We start from the raw sequence: 25,874 nt of genomic DNA on the forward strand, positions 1-25,874 counted from the left end.
AGAAGGCTGAGTGCCAAATAATTGATGTTTTTGAATTGTGGTGCTGGAGAAGACTCTTGAGAGTCTTTTGGACTGCAAAGAGATCAAATCAGTCAATCCTAAAGGAAATCAACCCTGAATATTCATTGGAAGGACTGATGCTGAAGCTGAAGCTCCAATCCTTTGGCCACCTGATGTGAAGATCCGACTCACTGGAAAAGGCCCTGATGCTGGGAAAGACTGAAGACAAAAGAGAATGAAAGAGGATGAGATGGTTGGATGGCATCACTGACTCAATGATATGAATTTGAGCAAACTCCAGGAGGTAGTGAAGGACAGGGGAGCCAGGTATGCTGCAGTCCATGGGGTTGCAAAGAGCCGCACACTACTTAGCAATTGAATAGCAATTACAAATGGAAAGATCTCAGGTTATATCTGTGTCTCAGACTTCAACCCTGAATCTCTGATCCTCCTAGCAAAAGTAGAAAACAGAGCCTCAGTCCTGCACCATACCGATGATAAGTGTGAGGGCGATGAGCTTTGAGTGCACACACGGTGGTGGTGTCCCTGTCCACTGCCGCCACTGTTCTCTTGTGCTGCTGTTTCCTCGCTGAAAGAGTTTGGTTCTTCATTTGTCAGAGAAGGGGAAGACTTAATGACCACAGACGAGTTTACAGTGACTCTAGAGCAGCTTGCACAGCTAATCCACAAGAGTGTTTTCTCAAACCAAGGAGTAATTTCCAAGGATGTTTTGGAGTCTGTATTTGCCATCTCCCTTGTAATAGTCGGGCTGCAGCAACAATGAAATCTTGCGCCGTATCTCTCTCATCATTCCCTAGATAGTTTGCCTGCGTTTCGTTGAGGTCAGATAGTTAAGAGCAGATGCTCCACTCCGTGGCTGATTCATGTCAGTGTATGACAAAACCCACGGCAATGTTGTGAAATGGTTGGCCTCCAACTAATAAAAATAAATGAAAAAAAAAAAAAAGAGCAGATGCTCCACTGAAGTCCTGCAGTTAATCAGTCGTCACTGCCTGCAGTCTCAATCCTGAGTATTAAACACAGTGGACTCATTTGGAGAGAATCAGGCAAATATAAAGGTCATAATGTTAATCACAGAGTTACCTAAAGCCTGAACCTTTTCTTTCTTTTAGAGGTGATGGCTTTTTGGCAGGTGATGATAGAGCAACAAAAACCCCTCATGGTTTCTGGGGGTTGCTGAATTTCAGCAGTGACTTTTCTGATTTTGATTAAGTATTTGATACCAGGCTATAACAGTGAAAACACTGCAATACTGGGCTTCACCGTTGGCAGTTTTATCATTTTATAACAAAATGAAGGATGACAGATGACTCTGTGGTTGTAACTGTTTAATGACTTTTTAAAAAATTTATGTTTCTCTCCCTCCACCAGATTTGAGACTGGGGGTTGGGAGGGAGCTTCAATACTCTATATCCAGAGTCTCTAGTTCCCTGACCTTCTGTTATCCCATCACACAGATCCTACTGATCTCCATAGTGGGACTGCAACTCTCTACCTGCTCTACTTGTCCACCAGGAATACTAAATTTACAAAAACAAAAGCCCACCCAGACACACTTTACAGTGCTGCCTCTACAAGTTCGTGGTTGCCCACACCAGTGGAGCCCTCAGTGTTTTCCATCAGTCTTGAATATCCACAATTTCATTTTCCACCAGTTGCCTCAAGCCCATTCTCTTACTTGCATCTCTCCCACAGCCAATGTATCCTGCTTCCAGTTTTCCTGAGAGAATAGAGAGAAGGGTTAAGGAAATTCATACTATCTGCCAGTATATTTACATGTATTATCTCATTTAATTTACACAGTGTGAGAGATAGAGATGATTGTTCCTATAACAGAGACGGTAACTGAGGCTCAATGAATGGTGCTTATAAATGATGGCCCTGGGATTGAACCGTAGTCGGCTCAACTACCAACCTCTTTTCCTTCCATGGGATGAGATTCTACTCCACACCTGAAGCTCTGTGGTTTGAACCATCAGATTTCTTATTCCTCCATCTCTAAATGTTTGCAAATCCATATTTCCTTGATTTTTTTAAATGTTTCTTTTCCTCTCATAGGCTATAATCCTCCATCCATGGTTTACCCTCCTCCCTTAGGGAGACCTCAATCATGGACCTCACATCATTCAAGCTCCTTCTTGTAATAACTCTTTGGCCTCTTTGTATATGCATGCTTAAATTTCTGTCTTTAAAAAAAAAGCATTCCTCATGCTTGCATCAGTCTTTGTATGCTGCCCTATCTTCTTACTTCATAACAAGCTTTAAAAAGCTCTTTCTTAATGCTACTCTGTCATCTCTAATTTAATCTTCTGCCTACTGTAGTCTAAATTTCAGATCCACCATTTCATTTAAATAATTTTATTCTAAGAATACAGGATTTGGAGTTAAGAAATAATCCACGCCCGTAGTTGTTCTTCAGTCATGACCCTGTGGGCTTTCTAATGTGTGTGATGTTTACTTTGGGATAATCTCTCATTGCTGGAACCATCCTTCTATGACTTTCAGGATAAGGTTTTCTTCTAAATTTGCAATTCTCTTTCAGGCCATTTATTCTTAATTTCTTTGGGCACTTCCTCCTTCCCTTGGAGTCCCTAAATGTTAATACTCTTCACTGTCTTATCATTAACCTTCTTGCTTGTTAACTTGAAGTATTTCATCCATATTCATGGTTTTAAGTTGTCCCCTCATGCTGTGTTCCCCAGTACCTATCTGTAGTCCAGACTTCTTAATGGCTCCCAGACTCATATTTTTGATTGCCTGACCAACTTCATGGAAGTCTCAGTCTGCAGATCCAAATCCAGGTGCAGAGTCTTTCTTTTCATCCATCCTCTCTATCGTGGACTAGGTACCATGATACACCCAGGTGTGCTCCAGCCAGGATCTTGGGAGTCATTCTTTGCCTATCTCCCTTTTTCATTTCTCCAGTGGCTTAGATGGTAAAGAATCTGTCTGCAGTGCAGGAGATCTGTGTTTGCTCCCTGGGTCAGAAAGATCCCCTGGAGAAGGGAATGGCTACCCACTCCAGTATTCTTCAGAGCCTGGAGAATTCCATGGACAAAGGAGCCTGGCAGGCTACAGTCTGTGGGGTCGCAGAGTCAGACACGACTGAGCAACTAACCCTTGCACTTTCAGTTCTTTCTCTGTTTCAAATGAAAGTCATTCAAACATGCCTAAATCCTTGCAATGGCATCCTACTTTTAGTCTTCAATTCTACTGTGTTGGTTTGTACCCCCACATGATTGCCTGCCTTAATTCTTCTTTCCTTCTCTATAGGCTTCATTTCATTTTCAGATTAAAGCACCGGTTAATTGTGACTCATTGTGAATACCATTCTATTTGTTCTGCACATTGATTTCATTTATACCCACCACATATTATCAGGTTGTGATTACTTACCTTCAGAGTAATAATATTCTACTGTGTCATTGTCCTTAGATCTTCTTCATCTTGTGTTTTTATTTTTTTTCTGTGGTCTGGAAAAACTTAAGTTGTTTATTACATTGTGCATGTGTATGTGCTGTCATGTCCTACTCATTGCAACCCTATGGACTATAGCCCGCCAAACTCCTCTGTCCATGGGATTTTCCAGGCAAGAATACCGGAGTGGGCTGCCATTGCCTCCTCCAGGGGATCTTCCTGACCAAGGGATTGAACTTGCGATTCCTTTGTCTCCTGCATTGCAGGTAGATTCTTTACCACTGAGCCATTATTACATTTTAGAGCAGTAATTTTTATTGTTATTATTATCTGATGCTTTTGTTTGTTTATCTCAGATTTTTCCAAGTTGGTAAAGTTGACATGTACACACTGCTATATTTAAAATGGATAACCAACAAGGTCCTACTACAGGGAACTCTGCTCAATGTTATGTGACAGCCTGGATGGGAGGGGGTTTTGGGGGAGAATGGATACATGTTTATATATGACTGAATCTCTTCACTGCTCACCTGAAATTATCACAACACTGTTATTTGGCTATTCAGTTCAGTTCAGTCTCTCAGTTGTGTCCAACTCTTTGCGACCCCATGGACTGCAGCACAACAGACCTCCCTGTCCATCACCAACTCCCAGTTTACCCAAACTCATGTCCATTGTGTCGGTGATTCCATCCAACCATCTTATCCTCTGTTGTCCGTCCCCTTCTCCTTCTGTCTTCTATCTTTCACAGCATTAGGGTCTTTTCCAATGAGTCAGTTCTTCGCATCAGGTGGCCAAGGTATTGGAGTTTCAGCTTCAGCATCAGTCCTTCCAATGAACACTCTGGACTGATCTCCTTTAGAATTTGGATCTCCTTGCAGTCCACGGGAATCTCAAAAGTCTTCTCTAACACCGCAGTTCAAAAGCATCAATTCTTTGGTGCTCAGCTTTCTTTATAGTCCAACTCTCACATCCGTACATAACTACTGGAAAAACCATAGCCTTGACTAGATGGACCTTTGTTGACAAAGTAATGTCTCTGCTTTGTAATATGCTTTCTGGGTTGATCATAACTTTCCTTTCAAGGAGTAAGCGTCTATTAATTTCACGGCTGCAATCACCATCTGCAGTGATTTTGGAGCCCCCAAAAATAAAGTCAGCCACTGTTTCCATTGTTTCCCCATCTATTTGCCATGAAGTGATGGGACCAGTTGCCATGATCTTAGTTTTTGGAATGTTGAGCTTTAGGCCAACTTTTTCACTCTCCTCTTTCACTTTCATCAAGAGGCTCTTCAGTTCTTCGCTTTCTGCCGTAAGGGTGGTGTCATCTGCTTATCTGAGGTTATTGATATTTCTGCTGGCAATCTTCATTCCAGCTTGTGCTTCATCCAGCCCAGCATTTCTCATGATGTACTCTGCACATAAGTTAAATAAGCAGGGTGACAAGATGCAGCCTTGATGTACCCCTCTTCCTGTTTGGAACCAGTCTGTTGTTCCATGTCCAGTTCTAACTGTTGCTTCCTGACCTGCATACAGGTTTCTCAGGAGGCAAGTCAGGTGGTCTGGTATTCCCATCTCTTTCAGAATCTTCCACAGTTTGTTGTGATCCACACAGTCAAAGGCTTTGGCATAGTCAATAAAGCAGAAATAGATGTTTTTCTGGAACTCTCTTGCTTTTTCAGTGATCCAGCAGATGTTGGCAATTTGATCTCTGGTTCCTCTGCCTTTTCTAAAACCAGCTTGAACATTTGGAAGTTCACGGTTCACGTATTGTTGAAGCCTGGCTTGGAGAATTTTGAGCATTACTTTACTAGTGTGTGAGATGTGTGCAATTGTGTGGTTGTCTGAACATCCTTTGGCGTTGCCTTTCTTTCGGATTGGAATGAAAACTGAGCTTTTCCAGTCCTGTGGCCACTGCTGAGTTTTCCAAGTTTGCTGACATATTGAGTGCAGCACTTTCACAGCATCATCTTGAACTTGAAATAGCTCAACTGGAATTCCATCACCTCTGCTGGCTTTGTTCATAGTGATGCTTCCTAAGCCCCCTTGACTTCACATTCTAGGATGTTTGGCTCTAGGTGAGTGATCACACCATCATGATTATCTGGGTCATGAAGATGTTTTTTGTACAGTTCTTCTGTGTATTCTTGCCACCTCTTCTTGATATCTTCTGCTTCTGTTAGTTCCCTACCATCTGTCCTTATTGAGCCCATCTTTGCATGAAATGTTCCCTTGGTATCTATGATTTTCTCGAAGAGATCTCTAGTCGTTCCCATTCTATTGTTTTTCTCTATTTCTTTGCACTGATCATTGAGGAAGGCTTTCTTATCTCTCCTTTATATACTTTGGAAGTCTGCATTCAAATGGGTATATCTTTCCTTTTCTTCTTTGCTTTTCTCTTCTAAAAAAGAAAAAGTCATAAAATTTTAGACAGTAACTTGGAAGTAAATTTCTAATCACTACCTCTGTTTATTTATACTGGACTTTAGCTGATAATCTTCTTTGATACCATAGTTCTTAAGGAAATCTTGTGCTAGCCTTTTCCTGTATAAATTGATAACTACCTTCCCTGACATTTGTAACCCTCTGTCAGTTGGATGTATCTGCCAGGCTTGCAAAGCTTCTCTGCTGCCCTAATGTCAGCATCCCATTAGGGCAGATAATAATGGAAAATACCATATTGACTAAACAACGTGTCATGCTGAAATTGTTTGCATTTTATCTGCTTTCAGCACATTTTTAATAGCAACCATAATTTATATTTGCCAACTGCTTTGATCTCTCTAGCTCCGGAAACCTCTCTTTAACCAAAACCATAAGCTGGCATGCCGATTTGTGCTTATAAAAATACATCCTTGTTCTTGTTCTCAACGTGGAAAGTTACCTCGGACATCTTTCTTCCTTTGCATTCAAATTATGTTAAGACATTTACTGGTGTGACATGAAATTACTCTATGACTGTTACTCAGTACTTTGGGAGTTTATTTTCTTATCTTTGAGGAAGCCCACTTTCTAAAGCAGCTGATTATGTCATCTGAAAAGTGTTTAAATACCTAAATATATTTATCCATTTTTCTGGAGTACAGTTATATGCAATAGTTTTATTGAAAGTAACACTGATTTACTTCATTTCTGTATGTACGTAAACTGAAATTTGAATCTATGACATCTCACTGCTGATAGCTTTGTGCTATTTCAGTGAGTTATACATTTAGCTTTTGGTGTATTTGTTAGTACCTATGAAGCAAGTTCAGTGTACTTTATAAAGCTTTGATTTATGGCATATGGAATCTTGAGAGGAGTTTATTCAAAGCAGTTACTTGGATTAATGCCACAATCAGTACTGTAGTCTACATTTTAATATTACATTTATATTTGCCTCTTAATAATATTTTACATGTAAATATGTACAGACACAACTGTTTTCTTACATCAAAACCTGGACTAGACAAGAAATCCATTAAGATTGAAAGCAGTGTATGTTTTTCTTAACAATATCTTGATTTTTAAAGAATCAGTTCCAAGTCTTCTGTTATTCAAATCTTGTTAAATATCAGTAATTTATGGTAACCTTGAAAAGAAATAAACGTTGGGATTTTAAATCATGTTTATATGAATTTCAGTGGATATTTGCTGAATGCCTTATATACTATATTTTAATTATTGTATTCATTTTTCTGATACTGAAAGGTTAGACGCAAGAATCATGTGAAAAAGAGGGGAACAATGATTTTTTTCCTTTGGTTCTCATCTTTATCATTTTCTCACTTTTCAAATATTAAAAATCTGCATTGGTATTTTACTCACCCTTCTTTATTTTAAACTCTCGTTTTCCCCAGTTGATATTTTTATGTTGGAGACTGATGGAGTAATAAATACTTCCCTACACAGAATGATTTTTAGAATGTGTTCCTATTTACAAGGTATGTAGTTCAAAGATATTGAAGTACAGGTAGCTGTAGATGTTTTATTGAACTATTTGTTCATTCAGGAAATATTTATTTAGGCCTTAAGTGCCAGGTTCTAAGAAAGGTGCTGTGAAATTACAGTATGAGCAAGAAACAGAAGCATACTCTATTCCAAATAGATACAGGCTATCTCAGCCATCCAGGCTTCTGCAGCAAAATACCACAGACTGGTGGCTTATAAACAGCAGAAGTTGATTTGTCACACTTCTGAAGAACTGAAAGTCTAAGATCAAGGCGCCAGCAGACTTTGTGTCTAGTGAGGGCTGCTTCTCAGATCACTGTTTTTTCACTGTAACCTCACATTTAGAAGGGGTGAGGGATCTCTCTGGGGTCTCTTTAATAAGGGCACTAATCCTGGATGTCAGCCAGAGCCCTTATGACCTAATCGCCTCCTAAAGGCCCCACCTCCAAATGCTATCACGTGGGGATTAGGATTCTAACATATGAATTCTGGAGGTGCTTACACATTCAGTCCATTGCACTGGGATTGGGCTTCGCTGGTGGCTTGGACAGTAGAGTCTGCCTGCAATGCTGGAGACCTGGGTTCAATTCCTGGACCAGGAAGATCCCCTGGAGAAGGAAATGGCAATCCATTCTGGTATTCTTGCCTGGAAAATTCCATGGACAGGGGAGCCTGGCGGGCTACACGTCCATGGGGTTGCAAAGAGTTGGACATGACTGAGCAACTAACTTTATCAAATCGTATGAAGACACATAGAAGATGCCAGTGGAAGTGTCCACGTATTATGCAGCCTCCCTCTCCCTGCTCATCCTGCGTTCCGGCCAGTTCAGCCTCCCTGATGAGGCAGCAGTGAGCTCCTTAGCGTTCCGAAGCCTCAGTGCCTCCCACTGGCCTCTCTAACTACATCTGACCACAGCCTGCCTTTCTGTCTCCCTCGGTAGGAAGAGAGGCATTCACTCCTGCTCACTTCTCTCTGAGCATTGCCTGCACTTTTCTCCCACAGTGAGTTTGCTCAGGCTCATCACCCAACCAGACATGCTCTCAGTTGCCCTCTGCCTTCTGGATTCTGTCCATCCCTCAAAACCTGCATGGCGTGCTTTGATAACCATGTTTACCTTCTTTCATCCTGTCTACTCCTTTATGCACTTGTCTTATTTTTTATTGAACACACTCCCAACCTTCTGAAATGCAAAAATAAACAAGGATCAGACAAACTTGAACTCATGCATATTTCCTACAGAGCCTACAATTGCTTTCCATTCTGCTTGGAGTCAAGAGTGCACAGGATGTAAATACTGGATATATTCGCTTGGTGTTTAAACTTTATTGCCCAAGCACTTAATCTGTGTCTACCATGTGCCAGACCCAGAGTTTGGCAATAAGATATAGATGTAATAGATAGGTTGACAAACATATAATCTGCGAAGTGCTCCAATAGAGGTGAGCGCAGGAAATTCATAGGGGTGGTACTCATTCAGGTGAGTCAATAAATGCATGAAAGAATGGACGACTATGTGAATGAATAATTTATTTTAATTCTCCAGAGCTGTCATTTAGTAGTCTGCAGTCCTCCTGATGGTAAATCACCTTGCTAATCTTCTGCTGCAATGACAATGCATATCCTAATTTCTTCCTTCACAACATTTGTTAATAACACTCAAGTGATACAGTATAGTTGTAATGAATTCTGTTCACCTGCTTTCTTGGATACATCATCCTGGCTTTAATTACTACATGGACTGCGGTCTCCAACTGCAAAATTAAAAACATTAATTTGGGACTTTTAAAAATAATATTTAAGCATAGGGTTAAATATTGCTTCATTATCAAAACAGCTAAAGTGTATTTAATGCTTCTTTGATTTATATTTCATCCTTGTGCACAATTTTAACACAGTTTTCTTTCCCTGGATTTCTACTTATGAGTATCTGAAACATCCTTTTTTCAGAGTCCATTGCAAAAAGAATATCAAGGGCTTATATTTTTGGACTTTTTCTGTTTTACAGCCTTTTCACTGAAAAATTTCTTTTCCCTATTCTAGCTCTTTTGTCTTTTAATCACAGAAATTAAGGAGGCTTCTGGAACCTATGCTATAGTTGGCATGATGAGCTAGTAGGTGATTTAAATTGAGTCCATACTCAGTATAATCATTTGGTACACTTCAAACGTAATCCAGTGACTCAGGATCATTTACTGTCAGACAGCGCACAGTTTGGACATCAGATCTTTCTTGAGATCCTTTAGCAGAAGTTTCGTGGGGACTGCTCAACAAAATTGTCATATAACAGACAGGTAGATGTGGCCTGCAGTTGAATTTAGAAATGATCTTTAGTTGGTCAGTTTTCTTTCTTTCTTTTTCTCTTATTGTCATCCTGTGTTAGACCCCTATGAGCTCATACTAATAAAACAAAAGACATTTAACATTTTTTTGTCTGATTCGGTCATTCAACAAACATTTATTGAATACCTACCACGTGCCAGGCTTTTCTCTAGATGCTAGATTGTGGAAACAAATAAATGAACATAATTAGTATCTTGTGCTGTGCTGTTGCTTCAGTGATGTCCGACTCTTTGTGACCCCATGAACTATTATAGCCCATCAAACTCCTCTGTCCATGGGATTCTCCAGGCAAGAATACTGGAGTGGGTTGCCATGCCTTTCTCCTGGCAATCTTCCCCACCCAGGGATTGAACCCACATCTCTTAGGTCTTCTGCATTGGCAGGCAGATTCTTTACCACTCGCAACCTGCTGATGCTAAGTCACTTCAGTTGTGTCCGACTCTGTGCAACCCCATAGATGGCAGCCCACCAGGCTTCCTCATCCCTGGGATTCTCCAGGCAAGAACAATGGAGTGGGTTGCCATTTTCTTCTCCAGTGCATGAAAGTGAAAAGTGAAAGTGAACATCGCTCAGTCCTGTCCGACTCTTCATGACCCCGTGGACCACAGCCTACCAGGCTCCTCCATCCATGGACTTTCCAGGCAAGAATACTGGAATGGGGTGCCATGGCCTTCTCCGTAGTGCAACCTAGGAAGCCCCAATTACTAACTTAGGAGAAGAAAAGTAAAATAAGGAGAAGTGATTGAGAATTGCTGAGCAAAGGAAGTGTATTTTATACAGATTGTTCAGAGAAAGCCTCTCTCTAAAGAGATACATTTGGGCAGAGACCTGATCAAAAGAAGCCTTGCGGACAAATGGGGCAGAAGATTCCAGAAAGAGTGAGTGGCAGCAAGTGGCAAGCCCTGAGGCTTCTCATGCTTAAGGAACAGAAAAGGAGTCAGTATGGCTGGAATAGAGAGTCATCACCACAGAGTGGCAGAAAATGAGATCCGAGTGGATGTGACTGGTGACATACAGGGTCTGTCAGCCCTGGGAAAGAGTCTGTATATTATATTCTAATTTGAAAAGGCATTGGAAGGACCTAAGTCAAGGAGTTATGCATAATCTAATATGTGTTTTAAAAGATGACTTGCTACAGATTGCATTAGTTTTTTTATGCCACACAGTGAATTACAACAAATTTAGTAGCTTAACCTGTATGTATTATCTCATGGTAGACCTGGGTCACTTTGTTGTTGTTTAGTTGCTAAGTCATGTCTGACTCTTTGAGACCCCATGGACTGCAACATACCAGGCTTCCTTGTCCTTCACTGTCTCCCAGAGCTTGCTCAAACTCATGCCCGTTGAGTCTATGATGCCATCCAACCATCTCATCCTCTGTTGCCCCCCTTCTCCTGCCCTCAATCTTTCCCAGCATCAGGGTCTTTTTCCAGTGAGTCAGCTCTTCTCATCAGGTGGCCAAAGTACTGGAGCTTCAGCTTCAGCTTTAATCCTTCCAGTGAATATTCAGGACTGATCTTTAAGACTGACTGATTTGATCTCCTTGTTGTCCAAGGGACTCTTAAGAGTATTCTTCACCACCACAGTTTGAAAACATCAATTCTTCAGTATTTAGCCTTCTTTATGGTCCATCTCTCACATCCATACATGACTACTGGATAGGTCTAAGTCAGTGTTTGTCAAAATTTAATGTGTGTAAGAATCTCCTGCAGATTGTGTAAAAATGTAGATTCTGACTTGGTGAGGCTGCAGTGGAGACCTGACTCTCCTAACGATCTCCTAGTTGATGGTGATGCGGCTTGTGGAGCAGCAAGACTTACAGGCCAGGAATGAGGGTAGCTTGGACTTGGGCGCTAACAGTGGAGATGAGAAATGACCTATAAGGAAATATTTTGAAGGTAGAACCCAAAGGGCTTACTGAGGAGGAAACAGAGGCACTAGGGTGACTTCTGTGTTTAGGAATGACAGTGAACGTAGCAGGCACTTATAGGGCAGAAATCAAGTGTTCAGTTTTGGATGTGCTAAGTTAGAATCCACATAAAGATGAGCACAGAATATTATGGACAAAACAGGTTATAAATCATATTCAGTGTTACTAGAGACTTAAAATTTTGTGTTTCTATGCATCACAACTATAAGACTCTTCCTAAGTGTGCTCAGAATTTATTGTACTGTTTTTAAAAATTAAAGCAATAGGAAGGGCTTTATTGATTCCTACTACAGTTTCTCTCTCTTGTTTCTCTTACAATGACATGAGTAAAACAAGCAATGCTTTCTTGTCTCCATGCCAATGTTCTTTACAGTGAAATTAACATAGTATTATTACTCAATTCTTTAAAGCTGTTCCTAGAAGCCAAGATGTGCATCACTATGCATATTTAAAGCATATTGTATTCAAGCACTCTCTAAGCTTAGAGCTAAGATTTTAAAACAAAATAAGTTTTCAGCACCTATTATTGATTCTGGTGAATGCCTCACTAGGAGATGAATTGCCTAATTTTTCCAGGCTATGCAGGCAATTCCATGGTGTGATTAATTATTATTTCTTTCTTGGGTTAAATTATGCAAAATGAGCTTTAGCACACCATGACAGCTTGCATGAAAGTCATCCTCACTGATTCCCTTATCCCAGAAAGATGGTAAAGACTAGAGTTGTATGGATGGTATGTTTTCTTATAAATTCTCTGAACATCAATCGTTTAAATCTTGGCCTTGCCCATACTCATGTTCAAAAAGAAAACCATTTGAAAGGAAGAAGCTGAAAATGGCGCTGCTACCTGCTCTTTCATGGACTGGCTGTGGAATGCTAGAGTTTAGCCAGAGAAGAGGTTGAGACTTGGATCCGCAACATTTCATGTATTTTAATAAATGAACATTAAATAAGACATACCCATTCTTAGCACTGCGTGGGTACTTAGCTCAGTTGATATCCAGTGAGGTAAGGTTATGAGAGATGGTTTATGGCTTCAGGTAGTGTTGAAATAAAGGCATTACAGGGCAATTTTGGTTGAGAGGACTGTTCATTCTGTGGAACAGATGAAAATTCACTTTACGGTAAACAAAATTCTGGAAAGCCCTGTTTTATTTGTCTTCTTGGTAAACAATAAAATCTGTTAAGTTTTATGACCAGAAAAAAAGAAGAGAGAGAAGGGAAAAGAAAGAGATATTTCAAAGATAGCCCAGATGATTACATTTTTATAAATGAGACCCTGAGCAGGTGGAAATTTGGGCTTCCCTGATGGCTCAGATGGTAAAGAATCTGCCTGCAATGCAGGAGACTGGGGTTTGACCCCTGGGTCAGGAAGATCCCCTGGAGAACGGAATGACTATCTACTCCAGGATTCTTGCCTGGAGAATTTCATGGACAGAGGAGCCTGGTGGGCTACAGTTCATGGGATTGCAGAGTCGGACACGACTGAGTGATTAATACACAACACACACACAGATGGAAATTAAGCCAAATCAGTCAATGGCTGGGATGACACGCAGTCTACAGCCTCCCACCTTCACCCGTGGAGAGTGCTAAGGAAGTCAGATCAGAATCTAACTCCTATCAACTGGACATGTTTTAATCTGGAACCCTGGGCGAGGACTAACATCCAATAAGATAGATTGATTTTCTGTGGATTTGTAAGAGTGTGATGGCTAGACAAGGGTCTTGTTGACCCCTTCTCTTGTTCTTATGGTGTACCATATTAAAACCCAGAATCTAAATCTAGGAATTCGGTTGTTTCTCAATATCAGAGAGGGATTGTTCCAGGATTCCTTCAGATACCAAAATTTGTGGATGTGCAAGTCCCTTATATAAAATGGCATACTATTTTCATCTCACCTATATACATGCTTCCATAGTCTTCAGATCATCTCTAGATTATTTATAATAGCTAATACAATGGGGCACACATTGTACAGGAGACAGGGATCAAGACCATCCTCAAGAAAAAGAAAGGCAAAAAAACAAAATGGCTCTCTGAGGAGGCCTTACAAATAGCTGTGAAAAGAAGAGAAGCAAAAAAAAAAAAAAGGAGGAAAGGAAAGATATACCCATTTGAATGCAGAGTTCCCAAGAATAGCAAGAAGAGATAAGAAAGCCTTCCTCAATGATCAGTGCAAAGAAATAGAGGAAAACAACAGAATGGGAAAGACTAGAGATCTCTTCAAGAAAATTAGAGATGCCAAGGGAACATTTCATGCAAAGATGGGCTCAAGAAAGGATAGAATGGTAGGGAACTAACAGAAGCAGAAGATATCAAGAAGAGGTGGCAAGAATACACAGAAGAACTGTACAAAAAACATCTTCATGTCCCAGATAATCACAATGGTGTGATCACTCACCTAGAGCCAGACTTCCTGGAATGTGAAGTCAAATGGGCCTTAGGAAGCATCACTAAAAGCAAAGCTAGTGGAGGTGATGGAATTTCAGTTGAGCTATTTCAAGTCCTAAAAGATGATGCTGTGAAAGTGCTGCATTCAATATGTTAGCAAATTTGGAAAACTCAGCAGTGGCCACAGGACTGGAAAAGCTCAGTTTTCATTCCAATCCCAAAGAAAGGCAACGCCAAAGGATGTTCAGACGACCATACAATTGCACTCATCTCACACACTAGTAAAGTAATGCTCAAAATTCTCCAAGCCAGGCTTCAACAATATGTGAACCGTGAACTTCCAAATGTTCAAGCTGGTTTTAGAAAAGGCAGAGGAACCAGAGATCAAATTGCCAACATCTGCTGGATCACTGAAAAAGCAAGAGAGTTCCAGAAAAACATCTATTTCTGCTTTATTGACTATGCCAAAGCCTTTGATTGTGTGGATCACAACAAACTGTGGAAAATTGTGAAAGAGATGGGAATACCAGACCACCTGACCAGCCTCTTGAGAAATCTGTATGCAGGTCATGAAACAACAGTTAGAACTAGACATGGAACAAAAGACTGGTTCCAAATAGGGAAAGGTGTACGTCAAGGCTGTATCTTGTCACCCTGCTTTTTTAACTTATATGCAGAGTATATCATAAGAAATGCTGGGCTGGGAGAAGCACAAGCTGGGATGAAGATTGCTGGGAGAAATATCAATAACCTCAGATATGCAGATGACACCACCCTTATGGCAGAAAGTGAAGAGGAACTAAAGAGCCTCTTGATGAAAGTGAAAGAGGAGAGTGAAAAAGTTGGCTTAAAGCTCAATATTCAGAAAACTAAGATCATGGCATCTGGTCCCATCACTTCATGGCAAATAGATGGGAAAACAGTGGAAACAGTGGCAGACTTTATTTATGGGGAACCCCAAAATCACTGCAAATGGTGACTGCAGCCATGAAATTAATAGATGCTTACTCCTTGGAAGGAAAGTTATGACCAACCCAGAAAGCATATTACAAAGCAGAAACATTACTTTGTCAGCAAAGGTCCATCTAGTCAAGGCTATGGTTTTTCCAGTAGTCATATATGGATGTGAGAGTTGAAATATAAAGAAAGCTGAGCACAGAAGAATTGATGCTTTTGAACTGTGGTGTTGGAGAAGACCCTTGAGATTCCCGGGGACTGCAAGGAGATCCAACCAGTCCATCCTAAAGATCAGTCCTGAGTGTTCATTGGAAGGACTGATGTTGAAGCTGAAACTCCAATACTTTGGCCACCTGATGTGAAAAACTGACTTGTTTGAAAAGACCCTGATGCTGGGAAAGATTGAAGGCAGGAGTAGAAGGGGACAACAGAGGATGAGATGGCTGGGTAGAATCACCGACTCAATGGACATGAGTTTGAGTAAACTCCGGGAGCTGGTGATGGACAGGGAGGCCTGGCGTGCTCAGTCCATGGGGTCACAACAAGTAGGACAGGACTGAGGGACTGAACTGAACTAAACACATGTGTAAACAGTTGTAAACTGTGTAAACAGTTGCATATACAATGTAAATGCTATGTAAATAGTTGTCAGCACTTGGCAAATTAAAGTTTCCTTGGAACATTCTGGAGTTTTTTCCCAAATATTTTTGCTCTGAAGTTTGTTGAATTTGCAGTTGTGAAACCCGTGAATACAGAGGACCAATTGTAATTGTTTTTAAGAATTGGTTTAAAGATGTCTCAGTTTTTCCCAATGTTGTGTCTATTTTTATGTAACATTAACTACTTTATAAACATAAAATTTAGCTTTTGCATAATTATTTAAAAACCACACTTACTGCCATTTTTTCCCCTAGGAGCATTGAATCAAAAAAATTGGGGAAAGAAATATCCAACATGTAATAGCCCCAAACAGTCTCCTATCAATATTGATGAAGATCTTACACAAGTAAATGTGAATCTTAAGAAACTTAAATTTCAGGATTGGGATAAAACATCTTTGGAAAACACATTCATTCATAACACTGGGAAAACAGGTAAAATACTTGCATTTTATTTCTGATTTTAATATGTTTATCAGACTTAGAGTGTGTTTAGATTATTTCCATTATATTTTTCTTTGAATGATGTAGTATGAACTGGATAGAAACTATAGGTACAAGAAATCAAATAGAAAATTGGAAGTTTAGACCTTTTGAAATGTGTACAAAAAATTAAATAGCCAAAGTCATAATGTTCTCCAGTAATATAGCAATAAAGATGCCTCCATAGGAAGAGCTGATAAAGATAACATAATATATAGCTAATTAGCTTAAAAACTCTATCACTGGTTAGTCACTTAGTCAATCAGAATTTCTTTTTCTTGGGCATTTTATTTGATCTTTTCTACTCAGTTGTATGTTATGTTCAATATTTGGATGTGAAAAAAGCAATCTACTATAATTGAATTTTAAGAAAGTATTGGTCCTTCTAGATAGAAAGTTTTAAATTATATGCTATACTTAGGAAGCACTCTCTAATAAAGTTTTTTTTCTTAGTATACAAAATATAATGTCATAAAAATTCCAGTAAGCAACAAATAAACAAAAGTTTACAAAAGCGAACATTTTTTTTCTGATGTTATATTTTAAATGAAATTGTATGTTTATCAACAAGTTATGTAAAAGCAAATATACTCATGGGGAAGAGATTAGCAAAAATATTCACTATAGTAGTAGCCGTGTTGCGGTGATTTTATTGTATGTGATATTTTTCTCTGTTTTCCATATTTTGCTAATATAATTGTGTGAATATGGTAATTTAAATCCTGTGAAGGTATGAATTTTTCTGGATCAGTGCTTGACAAATAATAAGCACTCAATAAGAATTTGTTGAATGAATAATTTTATATGTTATAAGAGGGCCTGGCGTGCTGCGGTTCATGGGGTCGCAAAGAGTCGGACACGACTGAGCGACTGAACTGATAATGTATTATTAATTAAATATATAATAGTATATTGTCCTAAATGTTAGACATTTTAATTACCAGTTTTACTGGATGTTACAAAGAAGTAAAGCATGTAATCTCTGCTTCATTTTTCTTAGTGGATTGTGGTCAAGCACTTGATCTTTAGAGCCACACTTCCTAGGTTCAATTCTGGCCATTTAAAGCACAGTGTGGAACCTTGAGCAAATTCCTTAACCTTGCTGTGACCAATTTCCTTATCTTGTAGAATAGGGATTGTAGTGGTATCATCTTCCATTGTGTGAGATCAAATATTTAATACATGTAAAGTAACGTAATGCCTGTCATGTCGTAAGTGATAAATGAATGTTGACCATTATTGTTGTTGTTTGTTGCTATTGTTATTATTCATGAAAATGTATATCTCGAACTAGCTGGTGTCTGCTGAAAAAAAAAAAAAAACACGCAGCCTAGAAATTAATTATGTTTTACTCAGAAGTCTTTACACTGCTCAGCATGTTGGATTCAGTTCCAAATGCCAAAAGTGATTTCTGCCTAATGAAACAAAGACTATTTAAATCTGACTGAGAGACATTGAAGTCATGCATTAAACTCTCAAGAGAATCATTAATCCCCAGATGACTCCTAAAATACAGATAGTAGATGGTATCTGCTACGGATCTCAAATAGAGTTTAAGATTCTGAGACTTGCCAGCGAGGGTTCAAACACGAGATGGCTAAAACCCCTTCAAAAGGAAAAGGTCTCCTGCCTTCCTTGCCACAGTCTAGGACAGAAATTCTGAAGCTTGATGAAGCCTGGGGTGATGCTTGGAAACATAAGGAGATGGGACAAAAGCAGCAGCAGCTTGATAAGGAACAGAAAGAGGAACATGAGAAGGTTGGAGAAAAGACCTTTCCTTTCCAATCTCCTGTTCCTTCTCCCTTTAAGTGTCCCCTCGCCACCGTGTGAGGTGTTTGGGGAGCAGGGTTTTGGACACCAAACAACAAGACGTAGGATAGCAAACAGATGAGTAGGTGACCGACCTGTCTCTGGCTTTAAGTGTTGTATGGCAGTTAAGGTCTTGGATTTACTTTACACTTGTTGCAATAGGATACATTAAGTATATTATGCAGTTACAAGTTCAGCTTTCAAAATTGTAGCTTGTTTTTTTAATTTATCAAATAAATTATGTTCTTAATATACCTTAATAGAAGAAAATTTAAATTTGTAATTTTGATTTTCAGAAACTTAGATGTCAATTTGTTGTTGTTTTTTTTTTTCAAGTGGAAATTAATCTCACTAATGACTACCGTCTCAGTGGAGGGGTTTCAGAAACAGTGTTCAAAGCAAGCAAGATAGCTTTTCACTGGGGAAAATGCAATATGTCATCTGATGGATCAGAACATAGTTTAGAAGGGCAAAAATTTCCACTAGAGGTAAGTCAGTAGTCCCACTAGTTACTATTTCATTTTCTAAGTCACTGGGATTTCATTTAACACATAATTTGATTATTTTGTAATGTAACTGTAATTTATACAGTTATATTTTGTGTACTTGGTTAATATCTGCATTTCTCTCTGGTCTGAGCTGTATAAGATCTACAGTTGATTTTCCACTTTCAGGTAATGCTGAGTGTCACATTATATTATAGATGATTAGTAAATATTGATGAGTGAATGAATGAATGAATGAAATTCTTCCCATAGCCCATTAGGGAAAAAAGGGGGAAACTTCATCAACATCCTAGAAAATCAAGAAACTTCAAATTAAAGTGAGAAAAAGTTTCAAATTTAAAATCTGCAAATAAATATAATGCATAGTAATATACAATGAAATATGTGAACTTTCACACAGGTCTGGAGAAGGTATAAATTGGTAAGACTTTCTGGGAGTGCTTGAATGAACAAATGCTTGAAAGAACAAGCATTTCACTTGTTCTTATCAATAACTTTAGATGTTTTATTCTCAATACTTACATTTCAATTTATAGCAATTTAGTCTAAAGAATAATTAAGGACATACTCAAAAATTTGGAGGCAAAGACTTATTTACAATAATAAAAGTTGAAACAAAAGGAAATGATTACATTACAATGAATTATTATAGAGCTTGTAAAAATCCTGTTTTAGAATGATTTATTTAACAGAAAAGGTTCATCATAAGCTGTGAATGCTTTTAAAAAGCAGAAGGTAAAATAGTATACACAGTGTTATTATTCTAAATTTTGTAAAGCATGAAACTAATTAATGGTAGAGAGAGAGTAGAGTCTGAGTCAAACTGACAAGGCTTGAATATTGACTTCACATTTAGTTAGTAGTTATATGACATGACATTGTATGAATTATTTAATTTCCTTAAGCTTCTGTTTCTCATCTGTGAAATTGATGTCTAATAGTAGTAACACTTCTCTATAAAGTTATTAGGAGGATTAAATAAAAGGTTGAATTATTGCTATTGTAAAAATAATTGAAGGAAACCAAGAAAACATTAATTGTAATTTTCTCTGGGTGATGGCATTATTACCTTTTCTTCTTTAAAATTCCCATATTTTCTAGAGCGCCTGTGTTAAAGTTGTATTTTTACTTTTATAATTCAAAGCAGTTATTGATAATAAATTCAAATATGTGGCTTATAATTTCTTAAATATCCTTAAAGAAAAGTATATTTATCAAATTTTGTCTGTCAGAAATATGAAAATCAACTCATTAAACAGGTAACATTCTCAATTCTAAGAGTTTAGCTCTCTCACAGTACTCCTTAGAATAAAGGTGAAAATCAAGAAAACCCTAAAAATAACACAAACCATGATTTAGTAAAATAAATTGCACACAATCTGTGTACTCAACCTCATGTATTTTTCTTATTTAGAAGCCCCTCAAATCATCTCTCAGAGATGTCATTTGTTTGTTGTTTCTTTTTATTTAATTTTTAAACATTAATGGGTTTTATTTTATTTATTTACTTATTTATTTTTTTATTTTTTATTTTTTTGCCAAACCCATGTGCTTTGCAGAATCTTGGTTCTTCAGCTGGGGATCAAACTGAAGCCCACAGCAGTGAAAGCCCTGAATCCTAATCACTGAACCATCAGGGAACTCCCTGTTGTTTATTTTTTTAAAACAATCACCATATAATTGTGCAAGCAGGAGCAACTATACTCCAAGAAAAAATAAAAAATAATAAATTGTCTCTCCAGATTTTGGTTTCTTGAGTTGCGCTAAATTAAGTGATGGAAGTTTATTGAATAGCTAGGTCATTCTCAAATAAAATAATTTACTGAAACATTAAAAAATAATTGTGCAAGCGGAGAAACTAGAGGGTATCCTTGATTTGCTGTTTTTTTCTGGCCTTTCACATCCCATAATCACCTCCTCAGTTCTGCCCCTAAATGATGTGTGAGGTCAGAAAAAGGTTCCAATCATCTTAGTCTCTTACTTGGATGTGTAAGTCCCTGAAGCTAGCTTCTTTCCAGTCTTAATCCCTTGCACTGGCCCCCCCTACCCCTTAGCCCTGCCCCCCCATCAAGGGCTTTCTATTGCCCTCCAGCCCAGACTGCTGGGACTACCTCACACGCCTCCTTGCTGTGACCCCTGCCCGCTTCTCCAGTCTCATATCTCTCTTCTCTTCTCACATGTGCTCAGCTGAAACCCTAACACACTTTCAGTTTCCCACACTTCTCATACTTCCTTGCCTGTAGGCTTTTCCTAGCTGGGCCCTCTGACCTGAACACACATTTTTCTCTTCTGCCTTCTCATTTGCCAGCTTTAAAGTCATCCATGCTTCAGGGTGGCTGAAAGGTTTCGGTGACCACCCAAGACGGGAGTCACTGCTTTCTTCTGCTGCTCGCCCACTGTTTCTCTGATCACAGCCCTCACTTTACGTTGATCATCTCTGAGGGTTCTGTTCTTCCCCTAGTTACATCTCTAAACTAGCTGAGTTATCTAATTTCCAAGTCCAGGACACGAGGAACATCAACCTATCGGAGAGTGAGGGCTATCATAGATGTATGGACTGCAAGTAGAAATTGACAAGGTGGCTCAGATAGTAAAGACTCTGCCTGCAGTGTGGGAGACCTGGGTTCGATCCTTGGGTCAGGAAGATCTCTAGAGAAGGACATGGCTACCCACTCCAGTATTCTTGCCTGGGGAATTTCACAGAGGAGCCTGGTGAACCTGTGGGAGCCCATGGGATCACAGGGTCAGACATGACTGAGAGACTAACACAGACACATAACCTCACAGCAGGAGGAGAGACTTCAGATAAGGAATTTAGGTATTTTTTAGGTAGAAGCAGAGATTCCTTGAGGGTTTCACTCTTAGTAGAGCTCAAGACAGTAATATCCAAAACTGGTAACTCAGACCATCAAGTAAGTCACATCCATTCAAGGAATATTGAAACCATATTTGAAAGAATTCCATCAAAATAGTTAAAATAGCATCTGATTATTTATTATATTTAGAAATTCCCTGATAGTCCAGGGAGTAGGACTTTGTACTTTCACTGCCAAGCATGAAGGTTCAGTCCCTGGTTGGAGAACTAAGATCCTGCAAACCGCTCAAAGTACAGCCAAAAAAATTAGAGTAAAATAAATTTATTACATTTGAAAATTGTTCAATCTCAAAGTGGTAATTTCAGGTCTAGATCTGTCTAACTTTGTATTTTGTTCTTTGTTGAAGGGTAATTGATAGTAAATGTAGCTTTGTATACATGTAATTAATAAAATATTTTGAAAATTTATAAAATATAGAATTATATCATTTATAAAATGTCTCAAATTGAATTTATTGAACTGACAAATTATTTAATTGTTTTATTGTCTTTTTGCTGAAGTTTTTGTGAAGTCTTTGTATGTAATAAAGCCATCAATGTTATGTTTATAGATGCAGATCTACTGCTTTGATGCAGACCGATTTTCAAGTTTTGAAGAAGCAATTAAAGGAAAAGGGAAGTTAAGAGCTTTATCCATTTTATTTGAGGTAATCATATGTATGTATATATATATATATATGTGTGTATATATATATGTGTGTATATATTTTCACATAGGGATTTAGCACTAATTTTTCAATCATGGGGAATATCAAAGCACATTTTTTTAACAAATAGAAGGGCTCACAAGTGGAATGATAACTGGTCATCATTTCAAAGAGAACAACCCCTTACCTGGTATGTTTAAAAGGGGACTCTTACTCAGACTTAGAGAACGAACTTATGGTTGCCAGTGGAGGGGTTGGGGGGAGGGGATAGTTAGGGATTTCGAAATGAACATGTACATTCTGCTGTGTTTAAAATGGATAACCAACAAGGACCTGCCGTGATGCACATGGAACTCTGCTCTATGTTATGTGGCAGCCTGGGTGGGAGGGAAGCTTGGGGGAGAATGGATACATGTATGTGTATGGCTGAGTCCCTTCACAGTTCACCTGAAGCTGTCACAACATTGTTAATGGGCTATACACCAATACAAAATAAAAAGGGTTTTGTTTTGTTTTTTTAATTGAAAAAAAAAAAAAGAGGGGCTCTTGTATTCCTTAGGAATGTCACTTCCAACCTCTACACTTGTACACTAGGAGACTTGCCTATTTGCAAAGCATCAGCGTGATACAGCAGCACCTGTGAATAGTAACATTTTTAAATGTTCTTTTCTTAATCAAAAATTGAAGTTATCAGGTGTTTTATTCATTCTTACTTTGCTGTGGAAAAAAAAGTGTGCCTTTAGAGGACATTACTTTGGAATACTTAAACTGGAATTCACTAATCTATACATGAATACCTAGTCAAGTATTTTATACCATTTTTAGAATGTCATTCTTTCACAGGTTGGAATAGAAGAAAATTTGGACTACAAAGCAATTATAGATGGAGTGGAGAGGGTTAGTCGTTTTGGTAAGCTATCTGCAGAAATCTCTTTCTTCCAGATTTACTTTGGATTCATATGAATTTGCAATGTTATTAAAATTGCTTGTACCAAAAAATAAGGGAAGATCTTTGTAGAGAGGAGAAATCTCTCACGTCTGACCCTTGACCATTTATACATTTCTCACTGAAGAACAATTTATCAGAAATTTTTGTCACAGAAAATCATAAAATGTTAATGTAAGTAGGAAGTTGAAGTTTTCTGATTTTATAATTGAAAGTAATTTAATCACATTATGCATTTAAATGTATTTTTTTCCTCTATCTCTGCATGGTTCATCTATAAAAGACTCTAATGTGTAACGTGAAACTATTTTATAAAAATTATATTCTAAAGTGAAAAGGGAATTGTTACTCAAGTTCAGATGTTTTCCATGGTGGTTTCCTTGGTAAGTCCTTTGCTTTACCAATTTAAGATTTTTTGGAAGGCGAATGCTTATACAGAACAAGACACACTGTGCTTTTATATTGTTCTGCTTCCTATCTCATAGATCTTGTAATTTGTCACAGCACATGCTTTTGACAACGTTGGCAGGAAACAGAAAACACGTTATTTTATTTTTATTAAGCACCCACAAACAGGATATTAATGTTGTCCTGAGTTATCAATAAAAAGAGGATTATTCCTCTCGGGAAAGCGGCAAACTTTGAAATCAGAAACACAACTCACAACTGATCTTTTTCTTGAAAGCCTAGGATTCGTTCATCTTTGTCAATTTTATGTGAGAACCTGAATTAACCAATCTTTTCAGAAGTCTGGAATATATGAACTCCTACAGTGCAGTTTTCATTATTTTTTTAAAGGTATAGCCAAACGCAGCATCAAGCTGTTAGTTATCTCCTTGCATCTACCCAGATTGTAAAATTTAACACTGAATACCGTAAGCCGGCTTCCCTTATAGCTCAGTCGGTAAAGAATCTGCCTGCAATGCAGGAGACTCGGGTTCTGTTCCTGGGTTGGGAAGGTCCCCTGGAGAAGGAAATGGCAACCCACTCCAGTATTCTTGCCTGGAGGATCCCATGGACAGAGGAGCCTGGAGGGCTATAGTCTATGGGGTCGGAAGAGTCGGACACGACTGAGCGACTAAACCACCACCACACCATAAGCCACACTTAATTTTTCTGTCATTTAGTCAGAAAGTGGAGCTTATGCAGACTGCAAGAAGGCAACTAGTTTGAAATCCTACACTTAAAATGATGTAAAATGTGAACATGAGTATTCCCAAGCCTTGCATCAGGCTGTGGAGACCACAGAAGTGATGCTAACACTAGTTGTTAGTCCTGATTTGTGTAACTGTGACACTTGGACCACTTAATTGAGGCCTCTTCAGTGTTCCTGGGGGACTGTCGGAGGGTATAGTATGAGCTTAGGAAATCAGTTTGCTCATGTTCTTGGACTAAACTTTCCCTTTTAATATCTACTGTCTGTAAGCCATTAAGGGGGATACTTCATCAGAACCTATCACATAATACCCTCTGTGGGAATATGGGTTTCCTAAAAGCATCCTGCCTCTGTCCTGGCTGTTAATTCAGAAGCAGAACAAATGGTCCCCTGGGCTGGCTGGGAACACATACTTGTCTGCCCTCTGTTCCCCTCTCTATCTTCTGTCTCTACCAGTGCCCCAATTTCTTCCATCCTTTTTTTTTTTTTACCAAAAAATAAAATCCTCCATGCCTATCAACTCATCTTCTTCATATTTCCATATACTTAGCAAGGACACCTAAGCCCATACAACTGGTAAGTGGTAAAGCCAGGATTTAGAACCTGTCTGTCCAAAAAGATTGTTCCAGTATACTATAGAGATTTATATTAGTTCTGTATTTCCAAACACATATAAAACACCTGTCAATTTGACTGAAATAGTTGTGAAATGTGATTCGTCCAAACTAAGTAAATTAAGTCCTCCCAGAGTTAATTGTTTCCATTTTGAGAGTTCTTGGATTAAATTTAGTCCTATTTCAGAGTCTAGAAAGTCCCCCAGTGCCCAGTAAGGAGAAGGCTTCCCAATATTGGCTGCCAGCCACCGCTGCTGGGAATTTGAAGGTGATGCTGGTCTTTAGACAGTGACTCAGAAACTGCAGCTAAACTCCCAAATCCTGCCACATATTCTTCATATAATGTGAGTTCCACAAAAACCAACATTTTCCAAACATCCTTCTGATTATAAAATCTGTCTTATCACAGTGTGAGCTGGTGGCTCAGTTCTTGTATTTTTCTCTAAGAGACAAGCCCATCTTTTCCCTACTCTATGTTAGGCATTGCTCTCACATGGAGTGGTGAGAAATAGTGTATATAGCAATACAAAGATAACAATATAAAGATAATGCATTAATCTTCCCCAAACAGAGCCCATGCACACGCACACAAAGATTGTTAATTGAAATCTTTCAAGTTGCAAGGACGAGACACACCTAGGTAACATAGTCAATGATTCTCAAACGGGAATTCTCATCTCATCTGACTTGTGTACAGAAGTCATCTGATTAATCAAATGATTAGGAAAGCATTCCTAATCACAAAGCCAGCCCAGGAATTTGTATGTTGACAAATCCTCACCACTAGTGTTGATGCAACCCCATCCTAAGTCTTATTATCCTAGGCGATGAATTGGTTTTAAGTATTTAATGTCTCTTTCCTTGCCTTGGACCTAGAAATGGTCTTTGTCTTTATCTCCCTCTCACTCTCCTCATCTTTCCCCCTCCTGCCATCAGCCTCCCACAGAAGGAAGATCTGATTGGTTTGTTTATCGCTGATTAAGAAAGAAGAGGATGACAGAGTGAATGATCACAAGTAGAGCAACACTGGCTCCTGTGTGATTCTTGTTTAGCAATAGTGAGGTTATTCAGATGAAGTGCATGTTTTTGCAAGTCACAAGAAACCACCTTAGTCCAGTTTTCTTGTAAGGTGATTGTACAATTAAAAAATACTACTGCGATTGCAAAGTCTTGCAATATTGGAAAGAA

The 25,874-nt window shown here is 38.7% G+C and overlaps 1 protein-coding gene across 4 annotated transcripts in view; it reads left to right on the forward strand.

Annotated features, from left to right (window-relative positions):
• Positions 1–25,874, forward strand: part of PTPRZ1 (protein tyrosine phosphatase receptor type Z1) — a 193,830-nt gene that overhangs the window by 88,392 nt on the left and 79,564 nt on the right. For all 4 annotated transcript variants that reach the window (XM_043871959.1, XM_043871960.1, XM_043871962.1 and 1 more), the window contains exons 3-6: positions 15,906–16,085; positions 18,279–18,430; positions 21,875–21,970; positions 22,814–22,880. In XM_043871959.1, coding sequence (XP_043727894.1) covers positions 15,906–16,085; positions 18,279–18,430; positions 21,875–21,970; positions 22,814–22,880 — 495 coding nt within the window. The remainder of the gene's footprint in view (positions 1–15,905; positions 16,086–18,278; positions 18,431–21,874; positions 21,971–22,813; positions 22,881–25,874) is intronic.

This window comes from Cervus elaphus, chromosome 18, assembly GCF_910594005.1.
Source record: "Cervus elaphus chromosome 18, mCerEla1.1, whole genome shotgun sequence".
In the NCBI taxonomy this organism is placed as follows: domain Eukaryota; kingdom Metazoa; phylum Chordata; class Mammalia; order Artiodactyla; family Cervidae; genus Cervus; species Cervus elaphus.